The sequence below is a fragment of the Rhea americana genome, unplaced genomic scaffold, assembly GCF_003343005.1.
Source record: "Rhea americana isolate MKP2758 unplaced genomic scaffold, rheAme1 scaffold_173, whole genome shotgun sequence".
Lineage (NCBI taxonomy): Eukaryota > Metazoa > Chordata > Aves > Rheiformes > Rheidae > Rhea > Rhea americana.
In genome coordinates this window covers 329,838-346,900 of record NW_028185850.1, presented here as the reverse complement: position 1 = coordinate 346,900, position 17,063 = coordinate 329,838, and the positions used below count along the sequence as shown (strand labels likewise).

Sequence of the window (17,063 nt, the reverse complement as noted above, 5' to 3'; positions counted from 1 at the left end):
TTTACATAGCCCTGCAGTTTAAGGCTTTGCTTGCCTCAAAAAATTTTCTTCATTTAAATGATCTTAAAGAGCTCTGATTTACTTACTACCTAAATCATGTTTCAGTTGCACTTTCCAAGTGGCCAAATTCAACTTTTAGATTATCCATAAACATTGGTATTCTGAAATACTCAAACAGCAAATACTGCCTCAGATACACTCATGTGGCCATACCATTTTACCCAAGGGATTTAGCTTGCTTACTAGAAAAGAATACAGCAAACACAAGACAAATTTGAAACATTTTTATTCCTCTTTTGCATCAGCTTCTATTAATTTAGGTACAGGATGAGTCATGTTTTGTCACTTGAACATGAAACATTTAGTAATGCATTTAAGAAACAACCTCCATAAGCAGTTAGCATTCAACCCCTAATCCTAGAATAAGGAACCTCCTTGCATGATCCCCAGTTAATCTCTCCTTGTTATACATATTTGGAGAAAGAAGGGATAAGCATTTACAGTTCAAAACACAGTAGGCAAATGTGACTAAGTCTGTTAATCTGACAAAAAAAAAGAGTGGGGGAAGGAGAAATACAAACAAATAAAATGAAAAATATGTATATTTTTATATAAAATTCCTCTCTCCCTCAGCTCTGTAAAGCTTAAGTGCAAACACAATTTAAAACAGTAGCTGAAAAAACAAGCAACCATGCTTGAAGCAGTATTTTGACATGGTAAAAGCTAAGCTTATACAAAGATTCCAGCAAGTTTTTAAATGAAAAAAAAAAGAATTTAAAAAACAAAAACAAAAAACTAGGATTGTAGATGTGCTTTGTACTTCGGTCATTATGAGAAGGTTCATTGGAGCGTTAACATTTACACCTGTCAAACTTTGAGTCTTAGTGTTATTTCACCACAAATAAAATCATAGGTATTTTACTGTCCAGTTGTTGTTAYTAGTCAAATAACGGCTTCTGTCCATATCTGAAAATACGAACGGAACTTTGTTTTTGGTATTTAGGGGTACTACAGCACGTATGCCAACTCTTGCTGTTTTCAGGCATCAACTATCATATCTRTCTGTGAAGGATTAAAATCAATAGGTCCTAAACTCTTCTACCAATGCACTATAGCTTTAGGCTTTGAAGGGAAGAAAAACACCACCAACAAAAACAGCAAAACAATCAACCAGCAGACAAATCAAGACAACTGTACTTTGTTCAGTTAAATCACGTACTGTTGCTCTCTGGTATGATTACTTCCCYTTTCTGAGCAACTTCAATGCTGAAGACAGCAAGCCTTAATTTATATGTATGATATTGTTCCCTCATGGCTAAGCTTATAATTTTATTTGTTTTAAAGTGGAAATTTGGCTGAAACAAGAGGTTGCTGATAAGCAGGCTATTCAAATAATCAACCTATTTATGCCATTTTACAAACTAAATCCATTCCTTCTTGGGGGGGGGGGGGGGGGGGGGGAAACACACCCACAACAGATTCTCTTAGTAAAGAGATTAAAAATATGAATTGTTATGCCAATAGAAACTCTGCTGAACTACTAAAGACCTAGTCACATGTTCATAAAGAATAAAAAAAAATGTAATAAAATAAAATAAGGTTGTATTCCAGGTTACTTAAGAACCCATGTATGCTACTACCCACAACTACCATAGTCAAAAAGGCCAGCATTAGTTATACCTCTCCTCTGCCCACAACTGAAAAAGACAGCAAGACATAAGACGAACATGCTTCTGCAAGCTGTGTTATTCTTACAAGATGTCCTAGTTCAAAGTCTGTAGCAAAAAAAAAAAAAAAAAAAAAAAAAAAAAAAAAAAAAAAACACACACACACACACACACTTTTACTGTCACAAGGAGACTGGAACAGATGGCATCAGATCACACCGAGTTAACTCAATAGATAAGATGGTAAGATGGTAACTTTAAATACGGTCAGTATCCTTAAGTACATTTAGTTTAGCATGCGATTTTAAACATTGGTTTAAAGTAGATTAACCAACCATGTTCACCCTCACTAATTATATTTTGCATGTTCCCAGACACTTTGGAAAAAATCAGAATTAATCATAACACCACAAAAAGCTACTGAGACCAAACCTTTGATGGTTGCTCAAAACAGTTCTGAAAAATGTATCATGAGAATTTCATTGCACTTGGATATACCCGAGCCAACTCACTTCAAGTTCAGCCATGAGCAATATAARCAATCAGACATCATGTGTGTGTGCAGGACCATAAATGTACGTGGCCTAATATAAACCAAAGCAAAGGAACAGGCAAACTGAAAAATACTAGCATTAAAATAACCCCATATGATGTAAATGCAAAGAAAAAAAATCAATTTATGTATTAACATTAGGGAAAAATACAAATATATCAAGTTCTTATACAGTTTTTCCTACACTTTTTCTATCCCTGTATTTATCCATGGTGCAGTTAATTGCATCAACAACCAATAAAGACTATTTTCCACATTCCTTTATAGCTAAAGATGCACAAAGGTAGCTGCCACAGACTGTTTACTCACAGAATGGTTTTAGTCTTAAAATCTCCAGATATCAAGACACACCTAAGCACAAAGTATTGGTTTTCTTCATCCTTAAACCTAAAAGTTTTGAAGGCCAAGCTTACCGAAATCTGTCTTAAACCATACATCTGTCTTCTGAAAAGTATAAGGCTATAAGTATCTGAAACCACCTAAGTCATTATAAAATATTTACTTGATCCTAGGCTCCGATTAAATGCACGGAAAAATTACAAACTGAAAATGACTGAAGACAAGTGCTTACCTTCAATCCTTTTTAAGGCTGACAGGCAAGTATCTCGGCTTGGAAATTCAAATGGATTATTACAGGTCCGAATGGTGTCACATTCACATTTCCCGTTAATTATGTTACAACCTGTTATAAGGTTTTCATTGCATGGTTCAAATCCGAGAAGCTGATCGTCATCCCAGTTTTCATCTAAAAATAAATAAATAAATAAAAGTCACTACTGCAATTTTGTAATGGTATAACTTCAGCTGCTTTGGAGTTGAGCATGATTTATTTCAAATCTTGTACTTCACAGAATGCTGGATAATAGATTCACAAATAATGGATTAATCTAAACTACAGGATTGGCAAATACCATGTTYTGCAGCTGTTCTATTGCCTATTTTGCTATAATTATTGGCATTGTTTATTTCAATTTGTATAGAAAATTATGTTTTGGGGAAAAAGCATAGCTGTAGTACAAATGAGGGCTATGCTAACTGTAATAACTTTTGCAGATACTTGATATTTATCATGAAAGTGAGAATGCTAGGGAGAATCTGCAGCTGCTATAGAAGTCAAAATTGAGTCAGAAAGAGGGCATGTTTAAACCAGGATAAAAATAAGTCACATAAAACTGTATCTCTGTGGAGTGAATGCTATTTGAAAAACAAAAAACCTGCAGGCCTTCAGTTCTGTAATATAACCAAAAGTGAGTTTTCCAGGACAACTGCATTCCCRCTATTGTTCCAGCAGGTTTGCTCATGCTCATCATGCTTCTTGTTATCAAGGGGCAGAGAGCTAGGAGGAGGAGAATACGCCTCTTTGCTCAAGTAATTTTACTCCCATCAACAGTCCAGAAAACACACACAGTTCTCATGTTCCCACAGTGCAAGTTTCCAATTCTTGTTCTGACAAGAAGAGTAGTACACACAACAAGATTTCTGGCCTAAAAAAGATAAATCCTGTCCATCCAGAGTTCTACCACAAGTTTCACAAAATGTTAGTTTCCTCAGATCAAGAGCACATACAGCAATATCCAACTCACTCAGGAATTTAAGATTCATACTTTTTAGGCAAGATCATAAGAAAGTGAATTAGACATTAGGTACTGTTCTCTATATAGCACTAGATCATTTTCCAACCTGATCAGTCTACCAAATCAAGTACCATGAAATAGCCACAGAAACACTTAGCTAAATTCTGCTAATGACAAAAGGAACAACTCTATTGGAAGCTCGCTGTTGATAATATAGAAGCTTGGGCCGAACTACTAGCAGCCAAAATGAAAGCAGCTGTGAAATACAAAGATGTAAGGATTGAAAATAAAGAGCCTATCAAGATTAAACAAAAAAAAAGAAAAGAAAACAAAAAAAACAAAACAAAAAAACACAGTACACAGTCTACAAATATTCCCTACTTGTAAGATGCAGGATTTCTAATACTGAAATACAGAATTAGAGTGGTGGTGGTGGGGAGAATGACACACAAAACCAGAAGGCTCTAAGTAGTGATGAGAGGGTCCTTGAAGAGTATGTAGGGAGCTATTTTAAGAAAGAAGGAGCAAGTAGAGGCCTTGTCAAGCAGGTGGGTTGTGCAGTAGCAAGTGCCTCACACAGACGGACATGCTGCCATACTTCCATTCAGAATGCTTTAAATCTGAACTTCTGGTGCATAAAGAAGGCAGAGTCCCAAAYGCACTACACTCACGGAGCCAAGCATGCAGGCACAACAAACCAATTGTCATTGAAGGTTTACAGCTGTTAAGGCAGAGTTACTTCTGAATCACAAACTGAGTATCTGGAAATCCCACTAGCTGGGTATATTGACCCAAGTAGTGCTAATGGCTATAGAGGCATTCATTCATTCTCATCATCTCTGCATTTAAGCGTTCTTCAAAAAGAAGACAGATCTCCAGCTGACTCCTATCCCAAAACAATCCTATTGGTATGAAGAAATGAAGAAAGGTTAAGAGATTAACAGGCTTCTTTAAGTAGTTTTTAGTCTGTTATTCCCTTCAAGGTATGACTTTACAAGATATCAGAAGCCACACTACAACATGGGAGAACACAGCCAAACATGAATTGCAGTATCATTCAGTAGTCTGAAACCGAACAGAAGTCTAGAAATTAACAGTAGATGACAGCATATATACACTGAAGTCTAGGCTGAGATACCTTCCACTCACAGAAACATGCAGAATGTATCAGTTAACCTGCAGGTTATCTGGGGAGTAGGGAAGTGGGAACCACACACCAGAAAGTCATTTACCAGTTAAGTACTATATGCAATGTAGAGGAAGTGTCACATTAGATTTTCCCAGGTATCTTTCTCTGTGCTACCAATTATTTGGTTTTTGTTAAAAGCAAAGTACCTTGCCTGCACATCATTGAATATCTCTCAGAGCAAGAAATATGTTGACAGCAAAAAATGAACAAACAACTACGTCAGTTTTAGACATGAAGCTGCCAGAGGGACATCATGTCTTTTTTAGTCTATAAAAACAGCAAAGAAATAGTAGCCATTAATCTTAGGAAGTAATTTGTGTCTTTCCCCACAGCCTTCCTYCCCCCCCCCMATCAATTAAACTGCTTTTCCTTATAGCTATTCAATCAATAAATCCTTAAGAGAAACATAGAACAGAAACCTTTAAATTCTTCTAAGAGAAGATAAGACGCAGCTCCAGTAGTATTTGAGAAACTTTTTAATTGTGAAGGGGGCATGTATGCATGCATGTGAAGGGGGGAAATCATGAGAATTCTGAGAAAAACACATCCTACTTCTGATAAGCCTGATTATTATATAGAYGATTTGCATTACAAATCTTTGCAATAACATACATAACAAGAACAAAMGGGGCTGGAGCTTATGACAAAGTGCTTCAAATTCTCTAACCATAGAGACCGTGGCTCAATCCAGACTGGTCTATCTTATGGTCTTAAGGAAACAACTTAATATCTGTTAATGGAATTTTTCCCATGCTTCTAATATATGAAGGTGAGGGACTACATCCCCTGTGAAAGTCAGGAGCTTTCTCCTCCCAAACTCAGATCCAAACAAGTGTGCAACCAGCATCACAGCTGGCTGCTGAAGCTGTTACACAGTGCGCCCCAGCCCAGGACTCCTAYAGCTCCTTACTCCCATTAGGCTCTTGAAATCAAGAGTCACATGCAGACAGATGGGGTACATAGACTGCAGTGACGGTAAACTTTTGCTTTTCCAGCACATCAATTAGTATCATTTGATAATTCTGCTTTGTGGTATTTCAGCAATAACTTCAGCCAAGGCTGACAGAGGGATCAGCAGAAGCTCTGAGCAGTAAAGCCCCTGTTGCACAAGAACTATCTATTAGCCACCTAAGTGGGATCCTGCCTACATTGAGACACGGAGCCTTCCATTACTAAAGGCAGAATACCTCCATACACACATAGTACATACCATGGCACTAGCCACAACACCACCTGATCTCTGGGGCAGGTTGGAGTTAGATACCTCATCTGCCACTCCTTGAGAGTTTTCAGACGGCAGCAGAAAAGGAGGCACACAGAAAGCATAAAGCCCAATACTACATTTTACTTCAAATATTACACCTCTCAATAATGGCTCAGTAGCCATGCAGAGAAGAAATCCCTCAAAAATATTTACAGACTATATGTGTCAGGTGTGTTGAGTCCTGAACGTTATTGGGAATGTTACTGGAATTCAATTCTTGATTCTAACTGAGAATGAATACCAAAGAGTCAGGTTCAGACAGGAAAAGTGCATCTGGACATCTTTTACCAGAACGCCTTTCACAAAGGCAAGGCCAAAACAGGAAAAAAAAAAAGAAAAAAGAAAAAAGAAAAAACAACAACACACCATCAGTCAAGCAGCAGATGTGTGTAACAAGACGACAGCATATTTTCATTTAGTAAGTCAACGCGGAATCTAGAGTGGTCCTTCATGTAGACTGAAAACTCCTTTTTCTAGATAATTTCATGCTTTTACAAATAGAAATTAAGAAAACTCCTTTAAAGGGACTTTTACTAGAGTACCCTCAGGAGTCRCATCAATATAGACAGAAAAGTTACTTGGAATGAGAGGTGGTGCAACCACATAAAAGCACTTTTATGATCTAGAAGGGATGAATTTGGTATCTCATTTCTATTCAAAACTTTATTTAATGCAAAAAGCATTTAGTGTACAGTTMGATGCAGTTAATGATGGCCCAGCACAGCATGCATGTTCTTTGTCAAGAAGCTACAGCTCAAAAATATTTCAACAGATATGGAAACGCATGTTGACAGAGCCTCACCACTTACTCCCTATTATGCCAGAATCATGTCCTTGGAGTGTGCCAACCCAGAACTTCTACACATGAGTAATTCTGAAATCTGGGAAAGTTCATGAACAATCCCAGAATACAGCATAAATAAATTTTCTTGCATGTGCTGTTTAATTTCCTCTACGACTTCCTTTTCAGAAAAGGGTTTATATCATCCAGACTTGAAAAAGGTATGCACAAAAAAAAAAAAAAAAAAAAANAAAAAAAAAAAAAAAAAAAAAAAAAAGGAAGGGATCAAGGTACAGTCATTTGTGAATGCTTTACTTCTCCATTTGGTTTAAGTCTTAAACAAGGATGATGAAGCTCAAGCATGAAACAAAACATCATAGAGCCTCCCAAGCCTCAGTATGTGCATCCAGTCCACCAGCTGCTTTCTAGACACATACACACCCCAATGAAAATTAATATATATCAAGCAACTGTTTAAAATTGAGTTTTTAGAAACAACCCAGCTGAAAAACAACCAAACAAAAGCAAACGGCTAGTTTTCATCCAGACTGATCTTTGTTTAGCTTCAACTTCTCCAGTCTATCTCACTGTGCTGGCATGCTCAGGTAGAGGCAAAGAGAAAAGGGCCACTCTTTCTAGCAGATCTGAATTTGTGTTGAATAGTTGTTACATAGCCAACTGATTACCTTTTTGTACGCACTCCAAGAACTAGCTCACAGGTCTCAAATAGTCTGTTAACTACAGCTTTTCCTCACTCTTTCCAACTCATTCAGGCAAGCCTCCTTTTCAGAGGATAAACTCAAGCAACAATTTACTCAGACCAAAAGAGTAAGTCTTGGACAYCACACATCTGAATTCTTATTAGGTGTGCCTTCATACTAACAGGAAGGTTAGGAAACCCATCATATTAACTCAAGTTCTTTTTCATTTTCTTCCATTTTTCATATAATCACTTGCTTTCTGCAAAGCAAGTATTTCAGCTTTCAAATAACTCACATGCAGGTTGGGGTTGCTGAACTCTGAAGTCCTGCCTTAGCATGCTTCTAAAGCAGGGAGGAGGATTAAGGCATTAACAAGTCGATTAAGAGGTCCTGAAACAACAGTTCCAGCCTGAGAAACAGTTACAGTTTCAGAAATGTGCCTCTAGGGTTCAACAAGTAGCATTCCGTAACTTCTTCCACACTAAATCCTGCACACAGKCAGTCACAACACAGCACCACACAGGTGTTCAAGGTATAATATTCATGACTGAGGCATGTGTGCCTTCTTCACCTKAATTCAGAGCCTGCACTGTGCTACAGCTGTTCACAGGATGCAGATTTACACATCAATGTGCATAAATACGTAGTAACCTCATTTTTTGCAGGACTGCAACACCCAGTCCTAGTGTCTTCAAACATCACTTGAATACAGCAGTTGGAGTTTTGACAAATTGGATGTGTAGCCAGAAAAGGAGATACAGGTACAGGGCTTACACCTTGGTTTGAGTAGAACTAAGATTCAGGAGGAAGGCCGTGGAGAGAGAAAAAACAAAACAAACATGCACCTGTTCAAGTTATTCTAACTATAAGGTCAAGACCTTCAACCTAAAAGCCAGTATCTGCATCACCCTATCTTAAGAGTCAGATGCATCTGTTTCCAGAAAAGTGAGTAACTAGTAACAATCATCTTGGAGCGTTAAGTACACCTTTAAGGTGCACTGTAGCTCACTACAGTTCATCTAAAAACTGATGCTTTGAAAAATACAAGGGAAGATTCTCTTAGAGACTCCTTCCTCACTCCCTTAATGTTTTTGCTCTCCTCGCTCCCTTAATAGGTTCAAGTTTTCAGGTGTGCTTGCATCACATCCATCCCAACAATCTCCTYTTCCATCCCCCAACCTTTCTGTTCCTTTTGGGGCACTTAACACATGTCAGCTATTGTTTGGATGCCCATATAGCATTCTCCTTCACTGTCCATACGGACAATGCAGCATTCCAAACCAGCAAGCATTCTGAAATGGTCACTAAAATATCACAGTTGAAGCCTAACATCAAGCACTGCATCCACAACAATATAGCTTAAGGTAACAGTCATTTAAGAAGGAGAAGCAACGTAACTTGAACAAACTGAGTGAGATTTCACAATATAAATTTAACTGTAGTATATTATTCAAACTCCTTTCACCTTTCCAGAGTATAGCAGGCAGGCTCTTAAGACATTGAAAGACTGTGTGTGCGTGGGTGGGGGAATCAAATATGTTGCCTGTCTGAAATTGAAACAGACTTTAAATTACATCTTATAGACTTCTTGCATCTTTTTAGATCCTGCATTTGAAAAGGACAGAGAAATGGRTTTCACAGTGGTACAGAAGTGATCCTTACTGTGAGATTCTTACTGTCCACTGGAAAGGGAGAGAAGACCATTCAAAAGCTTCCCTGTCAAATCAGATTCAAGTTCTGAGCCACTATCACCCTAAGACAGCGTTAAATGTTTTCATACAAAAGTATTTTGGTATTCATTAAGATGGTATGAGACTCTGAAGGGCTTCTACAGGCTATTTAAAATAAAATAAAAAATAAAAATGAAAAAGGAAATACTTCTTGCCAATAGACTTTGGCTTCTCTTTGTACAGGAAAAGAGAATGATGGAAAGGAAATTCATGTTTTGGAGAAGCTGAACAATAGAAATGACTAATCACCACTAAAGAATGCTTGAAACCCAGCSCCAGACCTTGAAAAGCAACAGAAAGAAAAGCACAAATTCATTTCAAGGCTAGCCTATGTACTGGCTGCAATCATCCTCCAGCTTTTTCCTCCAATGAAGTCGAGATCAGAGCCTGCAGAAAGTTTCATGGTGAGACACACAGCTAACAGTTTTATGACAAGGCAGTTTTTCTACCTTAGAAGGGTTCACTTTTCAAGATCAAATTGGGAAAACATGTTAGTACAAAAGGGCTTTCCAGGTTTCCAATAAAGTTTCTGGTCAAAACTAGAAAGAAATTGTAGCAGAGTATTTAGGTAATTATGGAACACCAGAAGGAAGGCTCATCCCAAATAGGAGTACCTGCTTGAGTACCTCCTATTCAAACAAGCACTTGCATCTCAGGTGAGCAACTCCCCAATACAGTGAGAAGTTTTCCACAGCGGTAGCTCTGCTCATGTCTCAAGGCAGCTCTTTCATACCAAAGAATGCAAAAAATTTAAGCAGAAGAGTTTCTGCTCAATTATAAGACTACACAGAAGCCATGAGAAAAGCAGAGAGAGAAACGGAAGCATTAAGCAAAGCATGCAACTTTTCTGAYTCCTAAAAGTTTTAAAGTTTCCCCTCACTTTTTTTTTCTCTTTTATTAGAGATCCCCCCACAAGACTAAATGGTATTTCCCAGAGCCTTCTGCCCCAAAGATAATCTGAAACTGTAAGAATGAATGTCTTGAAACGTGACCCTCTGCATACTTAAGTGCTTGCAAAAGACTGGCAAACAAGTTGTTTTGATCTTATGACTTAAAACCACATCTTGTTTGTAAATAGTTGACTGAAAATATTACACAGCATACCAGGGTTTAAGCGGTCAGAGAGTGCCTCTGCCAGTACTCCATTCATTAAAAAGTTTTAGACAACAGCATTTCAGCCATCCTGGAAGGGTCTGGGTTTTTTTGCCCCCCCCCCCCCCCCCTTTTTTTTTCCCTCCTCCCTATTTCTAGAAAACTCATTTGAAAAGTTGCTAAAGCCTCAGGAAAGTGCCAAATGCTCCCAGTCATTTTCAAAATTAGGCTAGAAGTTTTTTGTTTTGTTTTTAAGTTGCAGGCGGTACCCATACACTTTAAAAGCCTGTATATGCAGCAACATGCATCAGCTTCACTGCAAACAGGCAGCTGACTGGCAGTTTGTTAGAATGCTTTTCAGAAGAAAACCTGACGTAAAGAAGAAAGCCTAACAAACTCTGGAACATTACTACGATTAAGTAAKCCAGTACTCAAAATGATCCACCCTACTAGAAGAAAGTTTACATTCTAAATCTTTTGTCATTTTTACCTCAAGTTACTCATGCAGTGTCACTGAATGCCAGAATTACAGGATGTTTCACAGAAATCACAAAAAAAAATCAGAAGCTTGCATCCAAGTACTCAGTCACACAAGACTGTAAGAAGAATTTCCATCTACCCTATATGTGACAGGGCTGTGAAGTTTAGCCCCACGGTTTGATAATATCTCCCTTAAAAGATAAACAGAACGGCATTCAGAATAAGCCGCAAGACAGCAGGTCTGGTTTTTGTTTTTTGTTTTTGTTTTTTTTTTGGGGGGGGGGGGATTTTTTGTTTTTCTTAAATATCAACTTGAAGTAGACATCAGTTAGGCTAGCATCTTTCTATTATCAAAGCAGCACATTTTACATTATCACATGTAATACCATTATCAGGATGATCCCTGCTTTTTACTGATAGGCTGAATCCTTACTGATAGTCTTTCTGAAAAAAAATCCTGATCAGAGTACAGCATTTTCAGTAGCAAACCATGTAAGTGTTTTAAATACAAGTGACCCAACAGAATAAAGCATAATCTTTCTGAATCCAGGAGTCATTAGAATTTTTATTACTAAAAAAATGTAAATAACCCAAGCTAGCTAGTTATACAAGAAATGAGGATGGCAGTGCGCCTGCAATCTAGTGCTTTTCTTCCTATCCCCACCTCATACTGAATCAGATTAATGAATTAATTATTATAACATGACTGTCATTCAAATTTYAAACAACATTTTGGTTGTTTAAGCAAAGCATCATGCAAAAAGTTAAATTACGMCAAACTATCTGCCAAGCCTGAAGGTAGTTAAAAACAAGACAAAAACTTTTACATAYAGCAGAATTTTTAGGAAGTTCAAGAAACAGCCACTTTCTACAGGCAAAATCTTCATAGCAGCAGAGGATGCCCAATGGATGGTCAAGTTAAATGAAATTAAGTCAAAATAAGATACCCAGAAAGAGGAAACCATTTCCCGATCAAACAGCAAGTACCTGATCTAATTCACATCCAATGCCATTCTCTTTKAATTTACACTTTGAATGAAGTTGAGACTTCAACACGGAAATATGTCAGSGTAAAGAAGGTTTATAACTACCCAGCCTGAACTTAAGAAAGAACTCAGTTGCATGCCTGCGTAAGGGTTTTTCTTTGGCAGGACAGGAGTGGGAGGGAAGATGAGTGTTATATATGGTTAAGACTAGCAGGTCAAAAGCTGAATGCAATTTCCTCAAAGAATTACTCTTCAATCCAGTGCCCCCTATTCGCTTCGTGTCAAACATAAGTTACTGACTTACTGTATTGCGCATGAGTATGAAACCTATTCATTTGTCCAAGGTGGTGGGGGACCACTAACTTTTTTTCCTTTTTGCCCCCAGTCTGCATAGCTGACAGTCTTTGAGCCACATATTTTGACAGTCTTTATAATCAACAGTCATTAAGTGCACCATTTCACATTGATTAAGTCCCAAACTAGATCCTTGTTCTCAACACTTGATGTTAACGGAGGGAGTCCTCCCTACACACTTGGGCATTAAAGCTATTTGGGTAATGTTTCCCAAACCATTCACCGCATAACAGACCAAGAAAAAAAATTTAAAAAAATATATATATACACATACATATATACGTATATATACCTGTGTGTGTGTGTGTGTGTATATGATTCGGGCAATGTTGTTCCAGTCAATTATATTTAAGCATCACAAGCAGATTCTAGATTATTTGAGCTTCAGTAACTTTTACTCAAAGCAAAATACTACCTCATCTTTAGGGGTCTGGCCTGTATGACAGGCAAGAGAGCCATGTATATTATACAGAAGTTTGGARACAGAGCGTTATGTTCTGGACTATAGCTCCACTTGCCCACTAGATAAAAAGCACAGCATTATAAGACACCCTCAAGAGCACTAGCTACAAGTAGAAGCACTGCTTGTGGTAAAAGTACAAGCAAATCTTTATACAAGTTGCTCTCACTTTAAAATAGCAGAATGATCTTTGTGCATGCAAAGCCAATGCCCCTAATAAAACAWGCTTAGCTCTTGTGAAAAAGTTTGAAAAAAGCTGTTTCACAATTTCATTTCTTCTCATCAGCTTCAGTCTCACAGCCTTTTGATTAAATACAGTACCCTGTGCCCTTACATATTCTACCATAAGACAGATTTCTAGGGAAGAAAGTATAGTCTATAGTAAGCCTAAATTGCATGGTGGGGAGGGAAGGGAAGCCACAAAATAACAAAAATCACACCAAAAAAATACACAACCACAACCACCCAGACCAAGTTCTCCCTGCTTCTCTCAACAAGGAATCAGACAACAGTGCTCCAAGCTCTCAAAAGCTGCAGTTAATGAAGACCAGGACTAGCCATACTATGGCAGGTTTCTGCAGTCTCCTCAGGTGAGGCCATCTGTTGATACTTCCCAGTACTTGCCCTAAATAACTCTGCTCTCACCTTTTCTTATAGTTCAAGGTTCAGAAGGCATGCACTAAGCAGACAGGCCTCAAATATTCAAGACAGTTCTCAAATTACCTAGAGCAGAAAAATATACACACACACATATAGAGAGAGAGAGCAATAACCACCAAGAAAAGTTTTATTGGATTAAACTCATTAGCCTGAAGGGTTTGATGTATGGAGCTTCAAGGGAAGCTCAACCAAACTCTAGCAGGCATCAGGGTGGGGGRAACTACATGCTACTGGTAAGTTATTAGAGAAGTGACATCCTTTTTCAATGGCTACCTAAAGGTTAACTCACAGGAGCATATTCTTAAAGGAACCTAATGCCACAATGTAATAGAAGGTGCATCACAAACACTTAAGCTATGCTTCTGTCATGCAGTTTAAAGAAAAAAGTCAAATCTACCTCATTTTCAGTTATTTATTACATTACTGTTACTCTATTACAGCAGTTTAGCACAGCAGTCAAGGTATTTKCAGGCAAAGACACTTGAGGAAGTGTCAAAACAGACAAGAATGTCTTCACCACAAGAAGTGCCTTGACAGAGAAACCGAGCTTCTTTATCTCAGCTTTTCCACAGCTTTCCCATTACCCAGAAAGCAGGAGCTTTGGTAGAGCCAAACACTGTTGCAACTGAGACTCACGAGCTCCGGAGATCTCTACACTGATCAAGAGGTGGTTCTGAGGTGGTTCTCAGACTAAGTTCAGAGACACAGCAAGAGTAGTCTTGAGCAGTCTTTGCTTTAAGCTTTCAAGTTTCTCAATTTGAAGACAGTTTTGGGGACTGTATGCCTCTTCTAGTTGTAGGTACCTTAACTTAATCCGACAAATTCCCTGTGAAGTCAACAGAAGTTGGAGATATTAAACTAACCACCAAGATTGCCCTTCGGAAGAGTTACTCATCCAGGCCTGGGACGGCTGACTTGAGGCATTGTATTCTTGATGAAGAACAAATCTTAACTACATTCAAGAACATTTTACATAAAACAGCAAAAATGCCACAAATTGAGTCTCAGAACTGCATAATAAACTGAGTAGTTGAAGTGGTAAGATGGACAAGGATTTTCTTCAGATTTTCGAAAGATAAAGAGAAGAACCTAGGATTAGTATGAAGCATCAGTAAGAAATGGTTTTACATAKAATCCATTCTAGTTTCAAAGAGAGTGGCTACCACTGACAGATTCCACAAGTTTCTACCTCAGGTACCACAGTTCTGCTATGATGAGTATGTTAGTATTATCATTGAAAACACCAATATCAAGATWACAGTCAAGTATTTTCACCTGCTGTAGTTACAGCTCTTAAAATAAATAAGGTTTTCCACAGCAGAGTACATGCTAATATGCTGAGGTAGGGCACTCACTTAAAGTTTTTTTTTTTTTTTTCCTTTTTCTTTTYTAAAAAAAGTTATAACTGTAGCCAGTAGGGGTCATTTCAGTGTAAAAAATTGCAGTGAAAGAAGAGGCTTGAGACAGGAAAGAGTAAAAGTGTCAATTTCTATTCACACAGTTCTGTAAGACACTTCCATTTCTTCCTCCTTCAAGAAGTGGGGCAGAAAAGAGTTTTCACACCCAAGTTACACAGGATTAAAAAAAAAAAAGTTTTTATTCAGCTAACAAATAAAAGAAACATGCTTAGTACCACTGATACTAGACTAGTAGTATCTGAGGTCTATTTCACATGCGCCTATTACATAAAACTCTCTAGGTCACATTAAAAATTTTTTTTTTAAAAAAAAAAAAAAATTTTAAAGCTTATCAGCCTTAGTGACCTGAGGTAGTACATTACATCCTCCTTCTTCTTGCTGCCTACCTCATGCACAACATACATTATAAATACCAATACTGTTTCACTGTTGCTTAGCATGAGGCAGTTTCCTGACAATTTAGTAATACGTATCCCAGAGTAACATTTATTAGGTTGACAGTTCAGCTCAATTGCTTCTTTTATTTAAGAGAAGGAAAAATTAAATAGATAASTTATCTCCCCAACTATTACTATAAGGACAGCTGGAACTAGTTTCTAACCACACAGTAATTGAAATGCAATCTTGCCAACAAATGCTTCGTACTATTTTCAACAGTATATGGGACATGTTATGAGTTGAACTACAGCAACGTACAGATTGCATCACTTCAAAGGAATGAAATGCTCCTAAACTGCCAGATACATCCGTCCTGTGATACAGTAATGGAGCTGGAACATCAAGACATTTAATGACTATAGGCTTTTAGTTCTTTTTATTAAGAAAAAAAAAGAAAAAGGAAAAAGGCAGTTTACATTATGTTTTTACTTAAAAATATGCAAGAAAAGTTTATCCAAACCTAGGTAGGATTTTTGAAATACCTTTTTTTTTTTAAAGGAGAAAAGCATAAGTAGAGAACTTTACATGCAGAGAACAGACTACGGCAATGTACATATTTAGCAACATGGAGTCAAACAAGCCTTTAGAAGTAGTTCAGGACCGTTTTTAACTCATTGAAAGCACAGAGTCTAATCCTAAAGCTGGTCATACCCGAACAACTGTCACAAAGCTGATGATATTTGTTCTGGTATACATGAATACACCAGCCTGTCCTTTATAGTTATGCTGTGGTTTGCAATTTACTTGTGAACAGAGTGAGCAGAGTTCTAATCAGTGCCAGAATAAAGGTCAGCCGCCCACTAAAAAAAATAATAAAAAGGGGGTTTACTTCACTCAAAACTATATCATTTTTAATGCAAGTTTTTGGATAGATGCTTTCTCAAGAGCTTTCTGGACTTTCTACTGCCCTCTACCTGCCAAGAGACAAAGCCTTACTTCTACTTTCCAGAATTGTCGAAGCTCGTGCTCACAAGTCTCACATACATTTTATACATATTCCAAACTACTGATTATTTGCAATCTCCTTACAGCGCCATGTTTTCCCTTTACTTAGAAAAAAAAAGGGGGGGGGGGACTCAGAGGGAAGAGAGAAGAGAAACCAAAAGTTTAATTAATATATATATATATATATATATACACACACACACACATACATACACACACAGACACACAAAAAAAATATATTAGGAACTCTGATAGCTACAATGCTTGAAGGATGGAAAAAAAAAAGAACACTACCACGAACTGCTCCTGCATTTTGCACTAATTCATCACCTCCTAAGCAGCGGGCAGGCAGCGGCAGCGACCCCGAGAAGGGTCCTGCCATAGGGATTGCTTCCTCCCCCTCGACGCACACGAGCAGGGAAAGCACACGTCTCGTCCGTGTTATCAGAGATGCGCGGGCGGACAGGCGCGGGGGTTATTAAGTGACAGGAACAGGAAGGAAAACTTTACAACAGATGATCAGCCTTTGTGTTTCCCTGCAGAGGAGGAATCCGGAACAGACATCATGTGCGTACTACTGACCTCCGCCGATGCCCGTCTGCCGAACCGCTCGCGAGCCCCTTCACAGCGACGAGGGTCGCCGCGGCTATCAGCCGTCGACCGGCTCGACGCGAGCTGCTAACGGAAGCGCCCAGGAAAGCGGGAGCGCTTTACCCCGAGGCGGCGGCACACGCGGGGCAGCGCAGCGCGGGGCAGCGCGTCCCCGTCCCC

General features: G+C 38.3%; 1 protein-coding gene across 1 annotated transcript in view; it reads right to left on the bottom strand.

Annotated features, from left to right (window-relative positions):
• Positions 1 to 16,674, bottom strand: part of CRIM1 (cysteine rich transmembrane BMP regulator 1) — a 186,784-nt gene extending 170,110 nt beyond the window's left edge. The window contains exons 1-2 of the mRNA XM_085301188.1: positions 16,587 to 16,674; positions 2,792 to 2,965 (exon numbers count right to left, since the gene is read on the bottom strand). Of these exons, the coding sequence (XP_085157314.1) occupies positions 2,792 to 2,965; positions 16,587 to 16,674 (262 nt within the window). The remainder of the gene's footprint in view (positions 1 to 2,791; positions 2,966 to 16,586) is intronic.
• Positions 16,675 to 17,063: the final 389 nt, after the last annotated feature.